General features: G+C 31.7%; 2 protein-coding genes and 1 long non-coding RNA gene across 4 annotated transcripts in view; 2 read left to right on the top strand and 1 right to left on the bottom strand.

The window, feature by feature from the left end:
- Window positions 1-8,483, top strand: part of LOC126747207 (E3 ubiquitin-protein ligase synoviolin) — a 40,292-nt gene extending 31,809 nt beyond the window's left edge. Inside the window, exons 8-9 of the mRNA XM_050455715.1 lie at window positions 7,775-7,877; window positions 8,030-8,483. Coding sequence (XP_050311672.1) covers window positions 7,775-7,877; window positions 8,030-8,093 — 167 coding nt within the window. The 3' untranslated portion in view covers window positions 8,094-8,483. The remainder of the gene's footprint in view (window positions 1-7,774; window positions 7,878-8,029) is intronic.
- Window positions 7,012-18,830, bottom strand: LOC126747208 (ralA-binding protein 1-like). Of its 2 annotated transcripts, none has more exons than XM_050455716.1 (6): window positions 18,633-18,830; window positions 18,383-18,574; window positions 17,836-18,063; window positions 17,457-17,606; window positions 12,906-13,018; window positions 7,012-7,163 (listed from the first exon to the last, which is right to left on the bottom strand). In XM_050455716.1, exons 1-6 carry the CDS (start codon window positions 18,732-18,734, stop codon window positions 7,109-7,111), a joined length of 840 nt encoding a protein of 279 aa, XP_050311673.1. In that variant the 5' UTR covers window positions 18,735-18,830; the 3' UTR covers window positions 7,012-7,108. The 2 variants fall into 2 exon arrangements, with proteins under 2 accessions (XP_050311673.1, XP_050311674.1); XM_050455717.1 differs by lacking the exon at window positions 7,012-7,163 and adding an exon at window positions 7,879-7,995.
- Window positions 18,831-21,350: 2,520 nt separating this feature from the next.
- On the top strand, window positions 21,351-22,942 carry LOC126747574 (uncharacterized). The gene is made up of 4 exons (XR_007664248.1): window positions 21,351-21,433; window positions 22,168-22,453; window positions 22,509-22,643; window positions 22,714-22,942. It is a non-coding gene; the product is annotated as an uncharacterized LOC126747574 (long non-coding RNA).
- The last annotated feature ends 1,389 nt before the right edge of the window (window positions 22,943-24,331 follow it).

The raw sequence follows: 24,331 nt of genomic DNA, 5'->3' as shown, positions 1-24,331 counted from the left end.
AACCAAGATGGTGTGCCAGACAAGAATATGAGGTATCAAGTTATCTTATTAATGCAAATAACTTGGATACCTCCTATGAAAATTACTGTCTAACGTGGCTATTCTTCAAGATACTGAAAATTACATAACAGAACATAGATGTAAGTTTTGAAGTTTTACATTGTAAGTAGTAAGATAAAGGGTAGTTAAAACTTAGTGCGTAAGCGTAAAAACTTATTTCGATTTTAATGTTCTCTTGCAGGCATCTGAAAACATTAATGAAGTATCTCATCAAACTGATGAAGAGATTCCACAGCCTGAAAGGCAGATTATTACTACCTCTTCAGATTCAGAAGAGGATTACCCTTTAGCGGTAATACGCAAAAAGGAAAAGTTACGAAGTGTTAAGGAAAATGGTGAAAGGAGGCCAAAGAAAGGAAGAAAGAGGAAATATCCAGAGCAAACTTTTAAACTACGAAAAAAATTAAAGGACTCTAACTTGCCACACTATTCAGTAACAGGAAGACGAGTCGAATCAAAAACTTTTATAGATTTTGAATGCAACTGCAAAATGAAATGTCAGGAAAAAGTTGACCAACAAAAACGAGCTGAACTTTTTAAAAATGTTTGGGATTTAGGATCTTATGATGTTCAAAATGAAATAAAAAGAAAAAGAGTTCCTAACAGTCTGAAAAGAGGTTACACAAAAGTTTATAAATTAGGAAATGAGAATGTATGTCGAGAAATGTTCATTAAAACATATCAAATCTCAACAAAAAGAATTCATACTGCAGTAAAAAATTAAATAATCATTGCATTAAAGATAAAAGGGACAAGAAATCAGGAGGTTTAAATAAAATATCCAAAATTACTAAGGATGCTGTTCTTGGTCACATAGCTATGTTCCCAATCTACATATCGCATTACACTAGGGAAAAATCAGATGCAAAGTACTTAGATAGATCCTAGATGGCGCTGCGAAGTGACTAGGACGATTGTAGTTTGGTCTCCTAAATTTTTTTAATTAATTGTGAATCAAGTGCCAAAAAATATTTGGAGTGTTGTGTAATACATTGTGCAAGAACCTGTAATCATGGTTAAGCAAAAATCTGAAGATTTAAGCAGCAAACAAGCAGCGGAAATACAAAAACTTACGGAGAGGTTAGAAGAAATGGCGCTAAAATTTGACACGCAACTGAAAGGTTTTAAAAAAGATCTTGGGGCTAGGACCAGAGGGAAATCAACATCCACCGATTTTTCCGAAGACATAGAGGCAGTTGTCTCTTTAAACAAAAGGTTTCAAGACTTTGAAAAATCAGTTTGGGATAGCATTGAAAACCTTAAGTCGGATATTGCGTCGCTAAAGCAAACCAATACGCTGTGCATGTCAACAAACCAGAACAGTATTTTACTGCACGGTATAAATGAACTACAAGACGACCTATATGCCTTTGTTATTAAAACAATTTCAACCAAGATTGGTGTTAAAATTACAAAGGCCGAAATAAATTTTGCTCATCGCATTGGACAGAAAAAAGCAAATTCCGAGAAGCCCAGGCCGGTGTTAGTATCGTTTTGCCATAGGTGGCTCCGGGACGACGTGTTTTTTAATAAAAAAAGGCTAAAAGGTCAACCTATTCTAATAACCGAAGTTCTAACTCCTGAGATGGGTAAAATTTTTAAAATCGCGAGAAATAAATATAAAAACTTGTGCTGGACTTCTAGGGGTAGAGTGTTTGTGATGGTAGAAAACCAAAAGTTTTGTGTCGACTCCGAAAAAAAGTTACAAGACCTTGTTAATGAGTGTGTGATTGCCGATTAAAACTAAAAATAAAGGTACGTTTAATGATTATGTGTACTTTCAATATGATAGGTACTTTAATTTTTTATTGGTTTTGGTGGTCATAAAAAGCATTGCTTTGCAGTGATATTTTTATTTCTAATCACTTGATCGGTTTATTTGTAATTTATGCTTGCGGGACCAAAGTGCTCTCTTATCATTATGGTAGAGCTATTCTGTTTTTACTTAAGTTCTTTAGGTCTATCATCGGGATTTATTAGGAATAGGTATGTGCTTAATATATATTTTTTATTTTTTGTATTACATTTGGGGAGTGGTTGGCTTTCTATATGGCTTTTAATGGGCGGAAACTTTGTCGAGCGCGGTCGGTGGGGTGGTTTGGGGTATTTATTCTGTGATGGCGAATGATAGTACCATGCAAGATCAGCAGGTGCACACTGTGCTCAGTGTTAGTCACGTAAACATACGTTCTATAAAAACAGGCTTTGATGAATTTGTAAATTATGCCTCTGACTTTAATTTTGATATATTGTGGATTTCAGAAACATGGCTTACTCCTGAGGATAACACTTTATATTTTAATATTCCAGGATACAATTTTTTAAGAAAAGATCGGTGTTCTCGTGGAGGAGGTTTGGGCATTTACGTAAAAAAACATATAAAATTTTCGTTAGTCACATTTGAAGATGCCACAGATGATTTTGAGTATCGCAGTTTTAAATTTACGTTAAATAAAAAAAATATCCTTGCTACAAACTTATACAAGCCTCCTTCTACGAATACATCTAGGTTTCTTGATTTTTTTGAGGACATGTTAAGTGTCTCTGTAGCATATTATGATAGTGTAATTCTTTTTGGTGACTTTAATATAGACTTATTAAAACAAACTACAATTACTCAAAAATTTAAAAATACGTTAGAAACGTTTAATCTTTCTCAGAAAATAATGGATCCAACTAAAATAAATATTTCCTCAAATACATCTACCCTTTTGGATCTAATAATAATTAGTGATAACCTTGAATACATGAATGCCAAATCTGTATACATGCCAGAGAGTGTAACTGATCATAACCTAACATATATAGAGCTAAATATTCCTAAATATCAAGCATACAAAAAAGTTATAAAATATCGTGACTATGCAAAAACTAATACCATAGCTTTTAAAAATGAGACAGAACAACTCCCGTGGCATGATATATATTATACTTATAATATTAGTGAAAAAATTGCAATACTAAAAAATAATATTACTTACTTAATTAATAAATATGCACCTTTTAAAACTAAAATATTACAAGAAAAACCTTTTACTCCCTGGATCACGAGCAATATAAAATTTTTAATGAAACTTAGAGATAAGGCACGTCACAAATATTTAAAACAGAAAACTCCTGGGAATTTAAATTACTACAGACAGCTTCGAAATTTCACTAAACATGCCATAAGTAGAGAGAAAGCGGCATATTTCAAACAATTTTCCTTAAAAAAAGGTAAAGATTTTTGGAATACCGCTAAAAAACTTAATTTTACAAAAACTAAAACCAATCCTTTACCAGAAACACTAAATAATGCAGTTGACCTAAACTCATTTTTTTCTAACTCCGTGGCTTTTACAAAATCAACCTCAAATGAAAAAATTGACTTCTACAAAAATAATAAACTAAATGTTAATCAGGTTTTATATCAATTTAATTGATGAGGAAAAAACTGCGAATATTATAAAAAACATTGGAAGTAATGCAATGGGAGTTGATGAAATTTGTATTAAAGATTTAAATATATGTCTTCCTTATTGTTTAGAGGCTTTAGTTAATATTATTAATAGTTGTATTTTGCAGAAAATTTATCCTAGTGAATGGAAACAAGCTATTCTTATTCCTTTACCTAAAATTTCCTCCCCTGAAGAATTTAAAAACATAAGACCAATAAGCATTTTACCAGTTATATCAAAAATATTAGAACGTCACATTTATAATGAACTCTCTAAATATTTATATAAGTTTAAAATAATTCCTGATTGTCAGTCGGGATTTCGAAAATCTTTTAGTACTACAACAAGTCTCATAAGCCTTATTAATGATATTAGAATTAAAGAAGACAAAAAACAGATAACTTGCTTAACCCTACTTGATTTTAGTAAAGCATTAGACACCATTGATCATAAATTACTATTAGCTAAATTACACTATTTTGGGTTGTCTACAAATGCCATTATATTTTTCCAATCTTATCTTGAGGGTCGGTCTCACTGCGTTCGGGTAATCAAAAAGTCAAATTATGAGTTCTCCAACTTCTTGCCTCTTACCATGGGTGTTCCACAAGGATCCATATTAGGACCGTTGCTGTTTTCTCTCTATGTAGCTGATATGGAAAAGTGTCTTCAAAATTCAAAACTCCAACAGTATGCTGACGATTCCCAGGTATATATTGCTTTTGATACTCCAGGTCTGCATGAGGCGCAAAATAAAATAAATACTGATCTACAGAGCTTGGCCGTGTTTACTGAGAATCATAACTTAAAACTTAACGCATCAAAATCGTGTGTAATGTTTGTAACACATAACAAGAGTCAGCTGCAAGAGGTTTCAAACAGATTTAAAGTAGTTGTTAAAGGCGTGTCTGTTCCAGTTGTAACTGAAAAACGTAATTTAGGTGTAGTTATTGATTCAAATCTTAACTTTACTTCCCATATTAAAGTCAAACTTCAAGCCGCCTACATCAGATTAAAGGGCCTTTATCAGTATAAGAAAATGTTGCCTTCAAAAATAAAATATTGGCTGTGTGATACACTAGTTCTTTCATTACTTGACTATGGGGATATTGTATACGGCGATTCTTTAACTAAATACTTATCGAACAAAATACAAAAACTTCAGAATAGTTGCATGAGATATTCATTTAATATTGCCTCTAGAAACCGCATAACTCCATATTTAAATTCTAATTTAATTCTGAATATGAGCAATAGAAGGAAAGTCCATATGTTTAATTTAATTTATAAAATAATGAAAACCGGACAGCCTGCAAATTTAAGAAATTTATTTTTTAATCAAGATATTCCTTATAATACAAGAAATCCCCATTTGCTTAGAATTCCTTTACATAGAACAGCAACCTTTAAAAAATCTTTTTTATATATGGGCATTCGGATGTGGAATGAACTACCTATTTATATAAAGGAATGTTCGCCTAAAAAATTTATTATAACCTTAAAAAAATATCTCTTAAACACGCAAATTATGGTAACCTAATGTGACCGTATTTTATAAAATGGTATTTTTGTTTTAATTAATGTTCTGCACACCTGATCTTGCTAATTGCAAATATTTACATTAAAATTAAATTCTCACTTGCCTGTTATCTACCCTTCGTGCTCGCCCCTATACCGTTCTCGCTCGTCTTTGGATTCTTTTATTTTTTTTTTGTTTTTCTTTTTGCCCAGCTTCATAGCCACTCGCTAGTTCATTGTAAAATGCATATATTGTCCCTTTTGATTTTGGTATGGACCTTATTGTAAATACATAATATTACGTTTTTTAGAAAATAGTTTATTTAGGAACACGGGTTGTACAGCACATGTACAAGTAATCTATGTACTTGCATGTGTATCGGTTTTTTTTTTATAAAAATCGCGTTGCACTCCGATTACCAAACAAATTGTTGTAATTTTGAATTATTTGTATATTCATGGAATTTAGTTTCGTATATTCTGTAATAATGTTTAATAATTTTGAATGGTAATAAAAGTATTTTTTATTTTTTTATTTTATTAAACCCTGATCTTTCAGTTCCAAAAATGCACTGTATAGTGAATGCATTGTCTGAAAATAATCCTTTTGTTAGTTTAAGTACCTACAAAAAATATGTTATGAAAATTTCAATTTAAGAAGAAAGCCTCCAATAAAAGATACTTGCAATGTATGTGATAGCCAGCAAGTAAAACTACAAAACCAGAAAAGTGAGACTTTAAAACAAGAAATGTATCTCGAACACATTGCTCATTTAAATAAAGCTAAAGAAGCACGTGAGGCAATGAAGGTAGATTTCGCTACAGCAAATGCGACCCATGACGTTATTAGTTACGATATGCAAAAAGTACTAAGCTTACCGAAGCTGCCGACAAATGTAACATACTACAAACGACAGCTCTCTGTGTACAATGAAGGAATACATAGTGCGTCAAAAAAATTGCCTTACTGTTTTATCTGGAAAGAAGGAATCGCTGGTCGAGGAGCACAAGAGGTTGGATCATGCATAAAATACTTTATTGAAAATTATCTAGATCCAAATATTGAAGAACTCATTATGTGGTCCGATTCATGCGGTGGGCAGATTCGTAATATTAAAATAATTCTTCTTTTAAAGGCTGTCCTTAGTGGACATAAGAGTCTTAAAAAAATATATTTTAAATACCTAATCCCTGGACACAGCTTTTTAGCAAATGATACGGATTTTGGAGAAATCGAACGAGCTATGAAGCACCAATTACGTGTCTATACCTTAGATAGTTTTAAATCAATTATTTTATCAAGCAAGAAAAATAATAAGTTTATTGTAACTGAAATGGACACCCACTACTTTTTCTCTATTGAGGATGTTAAGAAGGCTATTTCAAACAGAAAGGTATTTGAAACAGGTGAAAAGGTTGATTAGCTAAAGGCTAGAATAATCAAAATCGAACAAGAAAATCCTAAAAAGCTAAAAATAGACAAAAGATCTAAAGGTATTAAACTCAAAACTTTAAATGGAGATTTTAGAGCATAACTAAAAACATTATATCCAGAGGGAAAGTCGATTTCCGAATAAAAGGCAGCGGATATCCAAAGCCTTATGACTTTAGTTCCCGAAGCGTGTAAGAACTTTTATAACACCAAACTGCAAATAGCAAATTTTGAAGAAGACTTGGAAGGATTTGGACCTGAAATTGACTTTGAAATTGAAGAAAATTATTTTTTTTTTATATAAACAAAAAAAGTTTTAAAACAAAAGTTCTACTAAAGCTCTAACTAAATTTTTGTGTATAATTGCTTTTTATTTTACCTTATAATCATAATTTGTATCATACAATATGGAACCAACAGACAACTATAACAGATTATTGAATTTTCAATTTTTCAAAAAGGAACCAAAGACCAAAAATGACATTTTTGACCTTGATCCTATGAAATTTTTATAAAATTCAATAATCCTCTTTATTTTACCTCTTATATAGAATATTTTTTTTTAAACATCATTGCAAAATTTTTACAATACAATTTCCGGGATAGCTTGAAATATACAAATTGAAGTTTCTCCAAACGAGGAAATGTCGCTTGGTGCTCTTTAGATAAGCGGTATCCAACTAAGGAAGTTATGGCTATTTTTATCCCCTGGACACCTGTAATTAATTTGGGCATTTAATTAACTTAAATTACTTATAACTTTCTTGGTTTTTGGCCAATTTAAATGAAATAAAAAGCCTTTAATAAAAAAAATATGCTTCTTTCAACAGACCTTGACACTAACAACAAAATTAATTTTCATGAGTAACCTTGCCAGGTTTCCACTTAGAAAATCCTTTTATTTATTAGGGTGAATAATGCTTTTTAAAAAGACTCAAAAACGAACAAAATCGGTTAATAAATAAGGAAGTTATGGCTGTTTTTATCCCCTGGACACCTGTAATTAATTTAGTCATTTAATTAACTTAAACCACTTGTAACTTGGTTATTTTTGACTCAATTGAATTGAAACAAAAACTGGTAATTAGGATAATTATTTTTCTCTCTAATGCAATCTAAACAAACAAAATCGCGCTAAAATTTAATAAAATATAATAAAATTAACTTCCTGGACACCTGTTATAAACCGAATAAATGCCCATAACTTTGTTATTTTTTGGTCATTTTAAACGAAATAAAAAACTTTTATTAAATAATCGTCCGACATTGACATCGGGCAATAAAATTATTTAAAACGTCCTGCTTAAGACTTAAGTCGCTCTTGCAGGCGTATCAAAACAAAAAAACGCCACCACTGAATCGAACGGCTTAAGCAACAACGTCGAGCCAGTGGCGTCCGTCACCCCTGAGGAAGAAATCAGAAGACGAAGGTAATAATAAACGTAACATATAATAATAAAAATATATATATATATATATATAAATAAACATATAATAAATAAATAAACAGTATATTAGCTGGTCAGGAAACTCCTCCATTTCTCCACCCTGAAAACGAGTGATTTGCATGTTTTTATTTTAGGTTACAAAAGTTCTTGCAAGGAGAACAACAACAGCAGCAGCAACAACAACAACAACAAGAATAAATAAATAAACAATTTAATAAATAAATAAATAAAGTGTTAAATACAGGGATGTTCGGCCCTTTTTTAGCGTTCGTAAGAAACAAAGACTTACTACTTACTACTATACAGTGCGAGGCTGATGGATGGATGATTTTTTTTTTAATATTAAATTTTTTATAGTCCGAACCTGTTTGACTGTAAAAAAATCGTGATTTTCTGGTTATTGTTGATGCTTTTATTTATAATTTGTTTTTTTTTTAAATAATTCCGGTCCTGTATTATAATAGCTGATAATAACGATATAAATATGGTAAATGTGTAAAATGCGTTTATAGTTATTTTTAGGATTTTATATTTATTAAGGGAGATGTACATGATCACTATAATATATTATATTTCTTGAACGGAAAAGTAGGGGTTTTTTGTTTATTCAGGGCGTAAGTACAGGGTGTTTTCTTATGTAGGGGGCTATTCTAGGTTAGGAGGTTATTTGGCAACACTGGAATCAATTTTTTGGCTTGACGTTACGCATGTCTTGTCCAGGAAGTATCATTAACTATTATTTTTAAATACGGCTCTGGATTTTTTAAATTTAATTTTTATATAAATCAACTCGGAAGAAACGCGACTTTCAGAATTCAGATTAATGACGTCATTTTTTTAGGCACATGACGTCATATTTCTCAGTTCAATGACATTATTTTTTCCAGATCAATCACGTCATTTTCCAGGCAACTTAGGCTCATTTTTTCCAGTTTTTTAAGGTTTCAGTTTATTTTCTTCAGGCATTTTATATATTCCCTTCTACAGGCATAATTATTTTTTCACAAGCAAATAAGGTCATTTTTTTCCCTGGAAAATAACGTAATTTTTCCAGGCAAATGACGTAATTTGTTTCAGGTACTTGAGGCATTAAATACTAATTTTTCAAGGCAGGTGACGTCATTTCTCATAGGAAAATGACGTCATCTCTTCCAAACAACTGATGACGAATCTTAAATATTTTTTCCGTCAAATGACGTCATCTTTTCCAGGCAGTTCAGGCATTTCAAATATTCTTTTTCGATGCAAACGACGTCATCCTGTCCAGACAATTAATTAAATATTAATGAAACAAACGGGTCTGAAATTTAAGACAATTAATGCACTTTAAATATTTTTTCCGACATCTATGACTTCATATTTTCCAGGTCAATGACGTCATTTTTTCTAATCAAAAGACGACATTTTCTCGTACGGAAGTCAGCAGATGACGTAATGTCACATTTAACTGAAAAAAATAATATTAACGATGCCTCAAGTGTCTGGAAGAATGACGTCACTTACTTTAAAAAAAATGACGTCATTTGTCTTTAAAAAAAAATTTTAATGTCTCAATTGCCTGAAAACATGACGTCATTTAACTAGAAAATAAATATTTAAGATTCCTCAATTTTCTAGAAAAGATGACGTCATTGAATTGGAAAATGGATATTTAAGATGCCTCAATAGCCCGGAAGAATGACGTCATTTACCTGGAAAATGTGACGTCATTTGCCTGGAAAAATTACGTAATTTTCCAGGGAAAAAATTACCTAATTTGCTTGGCAAAAATAATTATACCTGTAGAAGAGAATATTTAAAATGCCTGGACAAAATGACGTCACTTAACTGAAAAAAAAAATTAAAATACCTAAAAAGCCTAAGAAAATGACGTCATTTGCATGAGTAAATGACTTGAAGTGAAGTCATTTGACTGGAAGAAATTACGTAATTTGACTGAACAAAAATTACGTAATTTGAGTGGAAAAAATTGAGCCATTGAGCGTTATTTGACTGTATAAAATATTATCTAAAATGCCTTAAAAGCCTGGAAGAAATGACGTCATTTGGCTAAAAAAAATTACGTCATTTCTTCCAGGCTTTTAAGGCATTTTAGATAATATTTTTTAGACTCAAATAACGCTTAATGGCGCATTTTCTTAGGCAAATGACGTCATCTTGTCCAAACAATTGAGGAATGTTAAATAAATTTTTCATTGTTTCAATTGTTAAATAAAATTAGTCAAATGACGTCATTTTCTCAGACATCTGAGGTATTTTAATTTTTCTTTTTTCAGTTAAATGACGTCATTTTGTTCAGGCATTTTAAATATTCTCTTCTACAGGTATAATTATTTTTCCAATCAAATTAGGTAATTTTTTTCCCAGAAAATTACGTAATTTTTCCAGGCAAATGACGTCACATTTTCCAGGTAAATGACGTCACTCATCCGGGCTATTGAGGCATCTTAAATATCCATTTTCCAATTAAATGACGTCATCTGTTCTAGAAAATTGAAGAATCTGAAATATTTATTTTCTAGTAAAATGACGTCATTTTTCAGGAAACATACGCATTTTAAAATATAATTTTGTTTTTAAATTAATGACGTCATTTTTTCTAGGCACATGACTTCATTTTTCCAGATTTTTAAGGCATTTTAAATAATACTTTTTATAGTCAAATAGCGACAGTTTTTCAGGCATTATATTTTATTTTTTTTTAGCCAAATGACGTCATACTTTCCAGTCAATTGATTTAATTTTTCCAGAAAATAAATGGCGTAATTTTTCCCAATCAAATTACGTCATTTTGCCAGGCAAATGACGTCACGTTTTCCAGGCAATTAATGCACTTTAAATCATTTTTTCAACGCCTTTGACGTCATCTTTCCGAAACAATTGAAGAATGTTAAATATATTTTCTTCCAGTCCCATGACGTCATTTTCTAAGGCCATCGAGGCATTTAAAATTTTTTTTCAGTCAAATGACGTCATTCTCTCAGGCAATAGAGCATTCAAAATATTATTTTTTTGCGACATATGACGTCATATTTTCCAGGCAATTGACGTAAATTTGTCCATGACATCTATTAGCAAATGACGTCATTTTTTTTAGCCAAATGACGTCATTTCTTTCAGGCTTTTAAGGCATTTTAGATAATATTTTTTAGAGTCAAATAACGCTCAATGGCGCAATTTTTTTCAGACAAATTACGTCATTTTTGTTCAGTCAAACTACGTAATTTCTTCCAGTCAGATGGCGTAATTTTCTTAGGCAAATGGCGTCATCTTGTCCAAACAATTGAGGAATGTTGAATAAATTTTTCCTAGTCAAATGACGTCATTTTCTCAGACATTTAGGGTATTTTAATTTTTTTTTTCAGTTAAATGACGTCATTCTTCCAGGCTATTGGGGCATCTTAAATATCCATTTCCAATTAAATGACGTCATCTTTTCTAGAAAATTAAAGAATCTTAAATATTTATTTTCTAGTTAAATGACGTCATTTTTCCAGGCAATTGAGCCATGTTTAATAAAAAACTCAAATGACTTTTTTTTTTTAAAGTAAGTCACGTCATTCTTCCAGGCAACTGAGGCATCGTTAATATTATTTTTTCAGTTAAATATGACATGCTTTACGTCATCTACTGACTTCCGTACATCTTTATTTAAATAATTTCCTTACGTCAGCCATTGTTCTAATCCAATTTCTTATTTTTTTCGAACTGTATATTTTTTTTGCACCACGTCAGCTTACACTCTTGTCTCTTTTCATCCCCCTACCCTACGTCAACCGATGATTTTTCTGATCTGTTTTTTACATTATATGAGCGATGCACGATTATATTAAATATTTTCTCTTTACGTCAGCCGACGTTCTAACCTAATTTGTGTTTTTCTGTTTAGGGGTAATTTTTTTTGCGCTACGTCAGCTCTTTCATTGTTCAGCATATTTTTTACATTATTTGAACGGTTTTAAAATAATGTGTATTATTATTTCTGTTGCATCCATCTATCTCCCACCCATCATTTCCATCATAAAAGTTCTCTAACGTTGTCTTTTTTTTGATAGCACAATGTGTTTGACAGAGACAGACTTATGGCGAAAACCGTGTGTTGGACAAAGAGAAAGAGGAAAACCTCTCAATTTTTTTCCAGGCAAATATCGGCATTTTTCCAAGCAGCTAAGGCACCTTTAATACAACTTCTAGCTACAACTTCCAGCTAAATCTGACGTACTTTACGTCAGCCGATAACTTCCTGACGTCTTTATTTAAATAATTTCTTCACGTCGGCCAGCGTTTTTAACTCCATTTTTGCATTTTTCTGCGCATATATTTTTTTGCACCATGTCAGTCTACTCTCTTGCCAATCAACCTGCTTCACGTGATTTTTCTAATTTTTTTTTGTACTATTTGACAGGTGTGAGCGCTGTCCGAGTACATCTCTCTTCACGTCAGCCTGCGTTAACCCAATTTGCTATTTTTTGTTAAATGTCTACGGCAGCTTATTTTCTGCTTCTCTACGTCAGCTCAATCTTTCTCAACAAATTGAACGCTATGAAAACAATGTGTATTATTTCCCTTCGTTTTTTTTACACCACATTGAGTCTCATAGACTTATGGCGACAGTCGTGTGTTAGACAGAGATGGGTATAGATGAGTACCGGTGATGACTAAAAAAAAAAGTTCGGAAAATCCAGGATTGACGATGATTTTTGGAAGACGAAACGTCTGTTAAACCATTAAAGCAAACTTTCCGGTTACCAAATAGTGAGATGTTGCCAGATTTACATAGCAACGCATGTAATTCTATACAGGGTGGCCCAATGTATAGTCTCAAATCGTGATTAAAAAAACACTGCTTTGGGCCAACCTGTATCATGCACCTTGACCCTCCCCCCCCCCCCTCTTAACATTTTTGTAAAAAAAAAATTATTTACACAGTGGACATAATATGTTACTAGAGAGAGGGGCGGGGGGGAGGAAAACATAAGAAACCACTCTGTACACTGTTTTTATACACACCATCTGCATAATCCCTTGGAGGTGGCGTTGTTGTGTTCCTCGTGGAGGGCGTCCAGTTTGTCCAGCAAACAGGCCGGGACTTGTCCCAAGGATTTCGATTTTTCTATGAAAATCTGGAAATAACCGGAAATTGGTTAATGGTAAGTTTCTAGGTATTCCGGGTGGTTTTTTCATTGATTTTTGGGAGGTCCAGAACCAACGGAAAGCTGGGAAAAATCAAGGGGTAGGTACTATTATGAATTTAACGTAAAAAATCACTTTTAATTTTTTTTACGGACAATCTGTAAGTGTGCAAGGAAAATGGCTTAAACAAAAGTTGTTTAAAATATTAGGGACAGTATCTGGAACAAGAAATTTTGATGATATTTTCCATACAGTGGGAGAAAATCGTGAAAAACCTTTAAACAAAAAGAGGCAATTTTTTCGAAATATGTTAAAAATTTTGGGTGTTTCATTTTTGAATTTAGTACATTTTTTAAAGCCAAATCAAAAAGTATTCTACACATTTTTTCCAAAAACGAACAGGAGAGCAGTTATTGGCATTTTTTCGTTTTTGACCAAAACCGGCTGGAAAATTTGAAAATTTTGAAAAGTTGGCCAAATTAAAAAAAATTTTTTGCTATATATTGCCCATAAGAAGCCTATTAAAAAACTCTTATTCGAAAATTTTCTAACATCTAAAGGAAAGCGAGGAAAAATTTTAGAAGTGTAATTTCCATAAAAACACATTAAAAGAATTTGAAGGGGTACACCCATGACTTCTTTGAAAAAATCGCTTTAAATTTTTTTATAAAAAATCTATCCATGTAAACGAAATGTTATTGCCATTTTTTTGGTTTTTGACCAAAACTGGCTGGAAAATTTGAAGATTTTGAAAAGTTGGCCAAATTAAAATTTTTTTTTTGTTATATATTGCCCATAAGAAGCTTATTAAAAAACTCTTACTTGAAAATCTTCTAACATCCAAAGGAAAGCTAGGAAAAATTTTGGAAGTGTAATTTCCATAAGAACACACGATTTCTTTTAAAACATCACTTTAAATTTTTTTATAGGAAATCTATCCGTGGGAAACGAAAATGATCTTAATAAAAGTTATTCACAGTAATAAGATCTAATTCTGGGATAAGAAATTTTGATAATATTTTCCATACAGTGGGAGAAAATCGTGCAAAACCTTTGAACAAAAAGAGGCAATTTTCTCGTAATATATGAAAAATTTTAAGTGCTTAATTTTGGAATTTAGTACGTTTTTTAAAGCCAAATCAAAAAGTATTCTACACATTTTTTCCAAAAACGAACAGGAAAGCGGTTATTGGCATTTTTTCGTTTTTGGCCAAAACCGGTAGAGAAATTTGAAAATTTTGAAAAGTTGGCCAAATCAAAAATTTTTTCTTGCTACGTATTGTCCATAAGAAGCTTGTTAAAAAACTCTTATTTCACAATTTTCTAACATCTCAAGGAAAGCTAGGAAAAATTTTAGAAGTGTAATTTCCATAACAACGCTTACAATAGAGAAATTTGAAGAGGTACACCCATGATTTCTTTTAAAAAATCGCTTTAAATTTTTTTATATAAAATCTATCCATGTAAAAGGAAAATAACCTTAATAAAAGTTATTCACAGTAATGAGATCTAATTCTGGAACAAGAAATTTTGATAATATTCTCCATACAGTGGGAGAAAATCGTGAAAAACCTTTAAACAAAAAGAGGCAATTTTCTCGAAATATGTGAAAAATGTTGAGTGTTTAATTTTTGAATTTAGTACGTTTTTCAAAGCCAAATCAAAAAGTATTCTACACATTTTTTCCAAAAACGAACAAGAAACCAGTTATTGGCATTTTTCTGGTTTTTGGCCAAAAATCACTGGAAAATGGAAATTTTGAAAAGTTCTACAAATTAAAAAAAAAATATTGATTATATATAAATATTGATTATATATTGAAATATTAAAAAACTCTTATGGTAAACTTTTTTATTTTCCAAAGGAAAGTCAAGAAAAATAAAAAAAGTGTAATTTCCATACAAGCAATGATTTACTTTTTAAAAATCCCTTTTAATTTTTTTTAAGAAAATCTGTTAATGTAGGAGGGAAATGATTTAAATAAAAGTTGTTCAGAATAATAGGGGCTATCTCTGGAAAACGAGTTTTTAATTTTATTTTCAATACAGTGGGAGAAAATCTCAAAAAACCTGTAATAAAAAAAGGCAATTTTCTCGATAAGTATTCTATATTAATTTTTTAATTAGATGCCTCTTTCAGGGACAAAATAAAAAATATTCGACATTTTTTTTCCTGCTATCGTTAATTTTTTTATTAAAAAAATTATCTTGCACATTTTTTCAAAAAATGAACACTAAGACATTTTATTTCCTTTATATTTATTACTTTATTATATTTATTATTTTATTTATAAATTATAATTTTCTTAAAAAACTTTTTTTCTCAGGTAATTATTTTCTGCAAAAAAAACGTTTTTCATTAACTCTACCCTTACACCCCCCACCCACCCCACACAACTTACCAGTAAGAAATTGTTTGCAATAAACATTGTTTTCCAAAATAATTCCTATGAATAACAGCTGGTTTTGTCGTTAATATTTAATCAAATAAAACAGTTTGTTTATTTAAATTTTATCCAATTATATATAAATTTATATTAATAAATATGTAATACAAAAACAGTGCTATTTGATTCGATATTATGAACGAAAAACGGTGATTTTTTTAAGGAATTTCTTAATGGGCCAATCTTTGGGGTGGGTGGGGGGGTAAGGGTAGTATAGATGAAAAACAATGTTTTTGCAGAAAATATATATTCAATTTTTAATTTAATAACACTGTGGATTTATATTCGATATAATTTTATATATAAATATTTAGTATAAAAACAGCGTTATTATGTTGGATAATATACAATTTCTCGTTCTATCGATATAGTTTGCATATTAATTAATTCTGTCTGATGCACGTCGTCAGTCTACTCTAAGAGAGAGATAGAGAGACATGCACAAGAGATAGACAGAGACACATAGTAGACTGAACACGTGCATCGTGCAAAAAAAACACATTTTATTGTACTTATTAAAACGTGATTTGAACCGGACAAACTAAGTTTTGACAATGACAGTTCCACATTTCAAAATGGCGAGTGGACGCCATCTTGAAGACCGAAACTGTCAAAACGTGGATAGATTCAGGCTGATTTTGTTTTTTGCTAAAATTAGGGCGTGGCCTTAAAATTTCAAAATGGCGAACACACTACTTTTTGTAAATGACTGCGTTGCTTTGCATAAGATAACAATCGTCTCCTTACGCACAGCAGACTGAACTGCTGACACTGGCCTGTTGAGACCCAGAACGTCGAAACTAGGATTGAATAATAATTTTGGCCTTTAATTTTGTGCTTTTTTAGTCACCAGTTAATGGTTTAGTATTATTATTATTGAGGACATGACTGCTGATGATTTCTATTATATTTATTACCTTATTATTTTATTTATATATTATAATTTTCTTAAAAAGCATTTTTTCTCAGGCAATTATTTTCTGCAAAAAAAACGTTTTTAATTAACTCTACCCTTTTTAAAAATTTTAGAAGTGTAATTTCCATAAGAACACACATGATTTCTTTTAAAAAATCACTTTTGATTTTTTTATAAAAAATCTATCCATGTGAAACGAAAATGACCTTAATAAAAGTTATTCGCAGTAATGAGATCTAATTCTGGAACAAGAAATTTTGATAATATTTTCCATACAGTTGGAGAAAATCGCGAAAAACCTTTGAACAAAAAGAGGCAAATTTCTCGAAATATGTGAAAAATTTTGAGTGTTTAATTTTTGAATTTAGTACGTTTTTCAAAGCCAAATCGAAAAGTATTCTACACATTTTTTCCAAAAATAAACAGGAACGCGGTTATTGGTGTTTTTTTCGTTTTTGGCAAAAAATCACTGGAAAATTTGGAAATTTTGAAAAGTTCTCCAAATTAAAAAAAAATTTTGCTATACATTGCTCCTGAAAAACTTATTAAAAAACTCTTATGGTAAACTTTTTTATTTTCCAAAGAAAAGTCAAGAAAAATAAAAAGTGTAATTTCCATACAAGCAATGATTTACTTTTAAAAAATCCCTTTTAATTTTTTTACAGAAAATCTGTTAATGTAGGAGGGAAATGATTTAAATAAAAGTTGTTCAAAATAATAAGGGCAATCTCGAACTTTTAATGTTATTTTCAATACAGTGGGAGAAAATCTCGGAAAACCTGTAATAAAAAAATGAAATTTTTAACTATTAATTTTATTTTTAATTTTTTAATTAAATGCCTCTTCAGGGACAAAAATAAAAAATATTCGACAATTTTTTTCCTGCTATCATTAATTTTTTTATTAAAAAAAATAATTTTGCACATTTTTTCGAAAAATGAACACCAAGGCATTTTATCTGCTTTTTGTCCAAAACTGGCTGCAAAATTCCTTTTAACCTAACCCACTTGTCAAATAGGATGCGCACAACTAAAAAATTGACCACCACACAGAAGGTGCCCTTTACCTTAACGATATTAATAAAAACCGCATTGTGCCGCGCAATCTCCTCGACTGTCCCCACGTCATCCTTGAACAAGTTCGGTGCAGCCACCACGGCGAGATTATACGCGTTCATCTTGTTCTCTCGCTCATGCGCCGTTACTTCACTGAAAAACTTCAGAAGGTCTTAAGCTTCATCACGTGACAAATTAAGAGACAGTTTTACACCACTAACCAAAACCATTTATTCTTACTCTCGACACGTGTTTCGCTAACGATGTTAGCATCTTCAGGAGGAAATTAAAACTCAGTTTAACTATTCAGATAGTGGTAAAACTGTCTCGTAATTTTAACGTCACACCAAAACGTTCCAACTATAAGACTCTCATCACGTCATCACCCACCTGCATTAAATACACCAGCAAGTAAACGTTCCTGAGCGGAAGCAGGAGGGCGCACAAGCAAACGGCGTCCGCCGAATGGTCGGACAATTGCGCAGCCGCAAGGAACCACGGGACGACGTCATGGGGAACGAGTTTTCCCGGGAGAGTCCTCAGGAACACTTTGAGGACTGCGCATGCGACGATCGGGTCGGTGTCTTCGGGGATCTCGTAGCCGCTGTCCAGCATTTTCTAATAAAATTATTTATAAATGATTTTATCGCTTATTTAGCTAAAAGCGTATGTATTAAAACGAAATAAATAAATAATAATATTTATATAATTGCTTGTAAGTTAATAAATAATCTTTTAATGATTACTGAGTGTCTGCGCGTTAATAGACGATGGCTGTCTGATGCACATCATCAGTCTACTGAGTGTCTGCGCGTTAAGAAACGGTGGCTGTCTGATGCACGTCGTCAGTCTACTGAGACTTTTTTTGCCGAATATTGGAAGCTGTAACTTTGAAACTCTTGCGAGATTCCTTAGAAAGGGTGGGGGAGGGACTCACCAATAAAACGCGTTCTTTCACCTTGGAGCCCTCCTTGCGAAAAACCCCCTCCACCTGCAGGTGGTTCTTAATGAACTCCACCAGTTTGAAATAGACTTTTGGTACCTGGATGACGTCCTTTCCCACTTGCACCTCAGTGTCCTCCAGATGGTTCAGGTCTATCTTGTAGCAGCGTTTCTTGGGTGAGTATTTCTGAAAGGATTCAGAAATTCAGGGTTACGAAAACACGCACGTTTCTCACTTCATGTACTTTACTTGGGGTTTTTTTCAGTTTCATCTTGATACCGAACTTGAAGAGTTCACGGGAGGCCAAAATCCGTACGTTCTCGTGCTCGTACTTTAGCCTCTCCATAGGGCGAATGTTTTTTTCTGTAAAAAAAAATAAATTTTTAATTAAACTGACGGGAAATTTTGATTAAATGAACGTCAGACGGTTGAGGGGTCGCTGTTGGCGGGAAAAATTTAAATGGTTGTTCGGTATGCGTGTGCGCGAATGTGCACTCAAAGGAGAGTTGTTATTACATAACATATTATTAAACAATTTCCTTATAACCCGGTATTTTCGTGATCTACTTAATGAGAACAATTCGCTGGTAAAGTTGTAATAATGGAAAGGAGGGGGTATATAATTTCTTACTGATAAACAGTGTGGGGCGGGTGGGGGGGATAAGGGTTGACTCACTCATTCACATCTGACCGAACCTTTTATCCTCCAGCTCTCTCTGCATCGACCAGGACCAACTTCTCTTTCTAAAAATGACCGAAACAGTGGTGGGGGACGTATGTCGAGACATGCAGCACACTTTGTCATGGATCGTCTCCTTTATGGGCCCATTATTCGGTCGGACCTGATACCTTAGAGGATGTTAGTGGTCGCTTTCTTTACCTTCTTGATCAAGGACAATGTAGAGAGGAAACAGGCGGTTTTGATAGAAAATCTGCTGGAGATGATTCTGGATGTCCAGCTGAACCAGAGCTGCTTGGTGCGGAAGATCGGGGTTCAAGGATTGGGGTATGCCGCGGAGAATTTGAGTAAGGAGCTCGTTGTGCGGTACTGTAATCAGATACTGGGCATTTTAATGAACTGTTTGAATTATCACAATTTAGGGTAAGTTTCTTAACTTTTCTCAAAAATCTTTTATAACTCTGGTATTTTTTGTTTTACGAATAAATTTCGTTCTTTATGATTTGTTCTGTTTTTGATCAGGAATTCGGTGCAAAAAATTTTTTTTTAATATTACATTTGGTTTTCGAGAAAATGATGATAAACTGTTTAAAGGTTTTTTTTAAAGGTCAATTTTCTGGAAAACTGTTGGACTTAAAAATCTTTTTTTTATTGAATCTGATGGGCATTGAGATTCCAAACAACTTTTGTTTTAACAGTTTTTTTCTGCAACTAATAGTTTTTCCGAAAAAAAATAAAAACCGATTTTATGAGCAATTTTCCAGGGGTACCCCTTTGCATTTTTGAGGAAGACTTTTTGAGTGTAACTTTTTTTTGGTACATTTTTCAAAAAAGTTTTATAAGACTTTTTTGAAGTGTTTTGGGTAATTTATCGATTTGCTAAAACAAAATTAATTTAAAAAAAAAAAAAAAAATTTTTTCAAATTTTTCATTGGAAAATTTTCAAAAATCTCTCATAACTCCTTTATTTTTTATTTTTCGACTAAATGTTATATTTCATGATTTGTTCTATTTTTAATTAGGAATCGAACGCTAAAAGAAAATTTTCCTTATTCGTAGTGGTTTTCGAGAAAATGAGGAAAAACTGTTTAAAGGTTTTTTCCAATTTTATGGAAAACTGCTGGACTTAAAAGTTATTTTTTTACTGCATCTTATGCGCATTGAGATTTCAAACAACTTTTGTTTTAACAGTTTTTTTCTGCAACTAATAGTTTTTCCAAAAAAAAATAAAAACCGATTTTATGAGCAATTTTCCAGGGGTACCCCTTTGCATTTTTGAGTAAGACTTTTTGAGTATAACTTTTTTTTGGTACATTTTTCAAAAAAGTTTTATAAGACTTTTTTGAAGCGTTTTGGGTGATTTATCGATTTGCTAAAACAAAATTAATTTAAAAAAAAAAATTTTTTTTTCAAATTTTTCATCGCAAAAATCTCTCATAACTCCTTTATTTTTTATTTTTCGACTAAATGTTATATTTTATGATTTGTTCTATTTTTAATTAGGAATCGAACGCTAAAAGAAAATTTTCCTTATTCGTAGTGGTTTTCGAGAAAATGAACAAAAACTGTTAAAAGGTTTTTTCCAATTTTCTGGAAAACTGCTCGACCTAAAAGTTATTTTTTTACTGCATCTTATGCGCATTGAGATTTCAAACAACTTTTGTTTAAACAATTTTTTTTTCCAGCCAATAGTTTTCCAGAAAAAAAATAAAAACCGAAATTAGGAACATTTTTCCATGGGTACCCCATGGATTTGGGTTTTTTGCAGACGATTTTTTGGGAAAATTGGATATAACTTTTAACTGGTACATTTTTCAAAAAAGTTTTAAACGACTTTTTCCAAGTGTTTTGAGTGATTTATCAGTTTCCAAAAAAAAAATTTAATATTTTCAAAAAAATTTTTTTTCCAATTTTGACTTAAAAATTGTCAAATTTTTCAAAATTTTTCAAAACCCTCATAACTCCTTTATTTTTCGTTTTACAGTTAAATGTTATTATTTATACTTTGTTCTATTTTTAATTTGGAACAAAAAGTGTCTACAAAAATTTTGAAAAGCTGAAAATTTTTAAAGTAAAAATGTTAAAAATTAAAAAAATTCATCAAACCCGTAGTTCTTTCTTAAATATATAATGTAGCGGAACGACTTCTACCTTTGCTATAGTTTGTTCTATTAGAATATCGAGCGTCTTAAATATTTTCTTTATTTGTGAAAATGTATGACATTCTTTAAACCCTACATTTCTGCTCGGAGAATTCTTATGATTATTACTTCGTTTATCACCATTTAATAAAGAAGTGTGGCGCCTTTGACTCCGTGATTCCGTTAAAAGGTTTTAATCCGCGTCAGTGCTTTTATTATTAAAAGGTAAGGTTACAACTGTCCTGTTTCTTGGCTAGCAATTTATGTTATCTATTTTGTTATTAAAAAGTGTTAAAACTAAGCGCATAACTGAGGTGAATAAACTGAGATTTCCCGGCACAAGTGGTTTCTTTGACCTACGAACCCCCGGGACTAAAAATCCCATTACAATAAAAGTCCAAAAAAAAAACATTTATTGTTATAAGGTGCTTAAATGATGGGCAGAATGGCAGGTTTGGCAAATCAATAACTTCTTCCGAGTATTTATTCTTCTTTTTCTTCTTCTCCCTCTTCTTCTCCCTGTTTTTCTTTAAAAACCTGAAATCCCTGGATGACGTTTACATATACTTACTTTGAATAAATCTCTTCCATGAGAATCACAAATAAAACATCTAATTTTGGCAGTGACAATTTATTAATTGATTGATTTTATTGACCGGCAAGCTTTCCTGTTCTTGTTTCCTGTGATTATTATTGGCTTTGTGTCTGGTGATCAATTCACGATCTCGATATTGATTTTAAAAAGTTTTTAGTCCACATTATCAATGTTGTCCATTTTCTAAGTCAGTTCAGTGAAAATTCCAGGACTTATTTCTTAATAAATAAATAGAACCTGAAGAAATAATTTTTCGAAATTCTCATTTAACTCAACAACGAGCTACTCAAACGTAAGTTCCTTGAAAGGTTCTACTCTTAATTTAATCATTTACAAAATGATCGACCTATTCTTCCTTATCTAGGAACGAAAGCGAGCTGCTCCTGGAATCCTTGCAATCCTTCTCGAAACTCCTGAACAAATTGCCAGGGTACAAATTCCATCCCTTTCAAGTTACCGCAGCAGTGAGGATCAAGTTGCTATTCAGTCAAGAGGATCCACGTCTAAGGAGATCCTCGATCCAGTTATTAGGAGATCTGGCAACATCCTTTGGCCAGGAGACCAATTTGGAGGCATTCAAGGAGCAGATCCAAGGGAACCTCATCACTTTACTCTTGCATCTATGCGATCCAGACGTGTATGTTGTCAAGGTATGACTTTCTTGGATCATTTTACTCACTTAACTCATGCATGGACCACATTTAGGCCTGTAAAAGTACGATCCAGAAGGTCGGCCCTTATCTGGATTGTCCGGAGGTAAAATGAATGATCCAGGAGTGTTTGGGCGACGACACCGACTTGATGTTCACGGATTTTATTAAGGAGTTAATTAAACGCATGGTAAGTAAATGGCAGCACCTTAAATGTAATATTCATGCAGTTTGTCTGTAATATAATTTGAATTTAATAGGGATTTATGGAATCAATGGTATCAAGGTTATTTGGAGGTCAAGTCGAGGACGAATTGGTTTAAAGGTCGCGTTTAGGGGTCAATGCCGCCCTTGTCACCGGTTTGTTCTACGCCGAACTACTACCCGAGAATAAACCGAAAGTTTCACTGAAAACTGTCTGTGATGAACTGATCAGACTGATGCAAAACGAGTCAGAAGAAGTTAGGATTAAGGCAAGTCAAGTTATATCGTGTTTGTTTTTATAATTATTGTAGAACGGAATGTGCTAGGGGGATAGTATGATTAAGTCTTTTTAATCAGTTTTTAGTAAGAAAATTAAAAAAAAGTCACCTGGGGTCAAATCTGGCTTGTGGGTGGACTTTGTAGTTTATAAGTTTATCTCTGTCGCACTCATTGTAAAAAAAAACTTAAAAGGTTGAAAAACTGAAATTTCAGGAATTTTATTGATTTAAAAATTTTGCATAACTTTTTTGTTATTAAAGATAGAGCTTTCATTTAAAAACTGTCAAGTACTCCTTGCAAAGGGGCACCTTGTACGTAATAACTAAAAACTGAAAAAATTATAGTTTTTGAGAAAAATCGAAATTTCGGTTTTTGACCATTAACATGTACTTTATTAGATCGTAAATTTTGCATTACTTCTTTGTTATTAAAGATAGAGCTTTCACTTAAAAACTGTCAAGTACTCCTTGCAAAGGGGCACCTTGTACGAAATAATTTAAAACTGAAAAAATTATAGTTTTTGAGAAAAATCGAAATTTCGGTTTTTGACCATTAACATGTACTTTATTAGATCGTAAATTTTGCATAACTTTTTTGATATTAAAGATAGAGCTTTCATTTAAAAACTGTCAAGTACTCCTTGCAAAGGGGCACCTTGGACGTAATAATTTAAAACTGAAAAAATTATAGTTTTTGAGAAAAATCGAAATTTCGGTTTTTGACCATTAACATGTACTTTATTAGATCGTAAATTTTGCATAACTTTTTTGGTATTAAAGATAGAGCTTTCATTTAAAAACTGTCAAGTACTCCTTGTAAAGGGGCACCTTGGACGTAATAATAAAAAACTAAAAAAATTGTAGTTTTTGAAAAAAATCGAAGTTTCGGTTTTTTACCATTAACATGTACTTTATTAGATCGTAAATTTTGCATAACTTTTTTGTTATTAAAGATAGAGCTTTCATTTAAAAACTGTCAAGTACTCCTTGTAAAGGGGCACCTTGGACGTAATAATAAAAAACTAAAAAAATTGTAGTTTTTGAAAAAAATCGAAGTTTCGGTTTTTTACCATTAACATGTACTTTATTAGATCGTAAATTTTGCATAACTTTTTTGTTATTAAAGATAGAGCTTTCATTTAAAAACTGTCAAGTACTCCTTGTAAAGGGGCACCTTGGACGTAATAATAAAAAACTAAAAAAATTGTAGTTTTTGAAAAAAATCGAAGTTTCGGTTTTTTACCATTAACATGTACTTTATAAGATCGTAAATTTTGCATTACTTTTTTGTTATTAAAGATAGAGCTTTCATTTAAAAACTGTCAAGTACTCCTTGTAAAGGGGCACCTTGGACGTAATAATAAAAAACTAAAAAAATTGTAGTTTTTGAAAAAAA

Source organism: Anthonomus grandis, chromosome 19 (assembly GCF_022605725.1).
Source record: "Anthonomus grandis grandis chromosome 19, icAntGran1.3, whole genome shotgun sequence".
NCBI classification, from domain to species: domain Eukaryota; kingdom Metazoa; phylum Arthropoda; class Insecta; order Coleoptera; family Curculionidae; genus Anthonomus; species Anthonomus grandis.
This window is presented reverse-complemented; position numbering and strand designations above follow the sequence as displayed.

Coding starts and splice junctions, on each gene's coding strand:
- LOC126747208 (XM_050455716.1), bottom strand. CDS start 18,734: ATGGAGAGGCTAAAGTACGAGCACGAGAACGTACGGATTTTGGCCTCC. Junction 18,064..18,382: donor TGAAAGAACGCGTTTTATTG/GTGAGTCCCTCC, acceptor TAATTTTATTAG/AAAATGCTGGACAGCGGCTA. Junction 17,607..17,835: donor TGCTGGTGTATTTAATGCAG/GTGGGTGATGAC, acceptor GACCTTCTGAAG/TTTTTCAGTGAAGTAACGGC.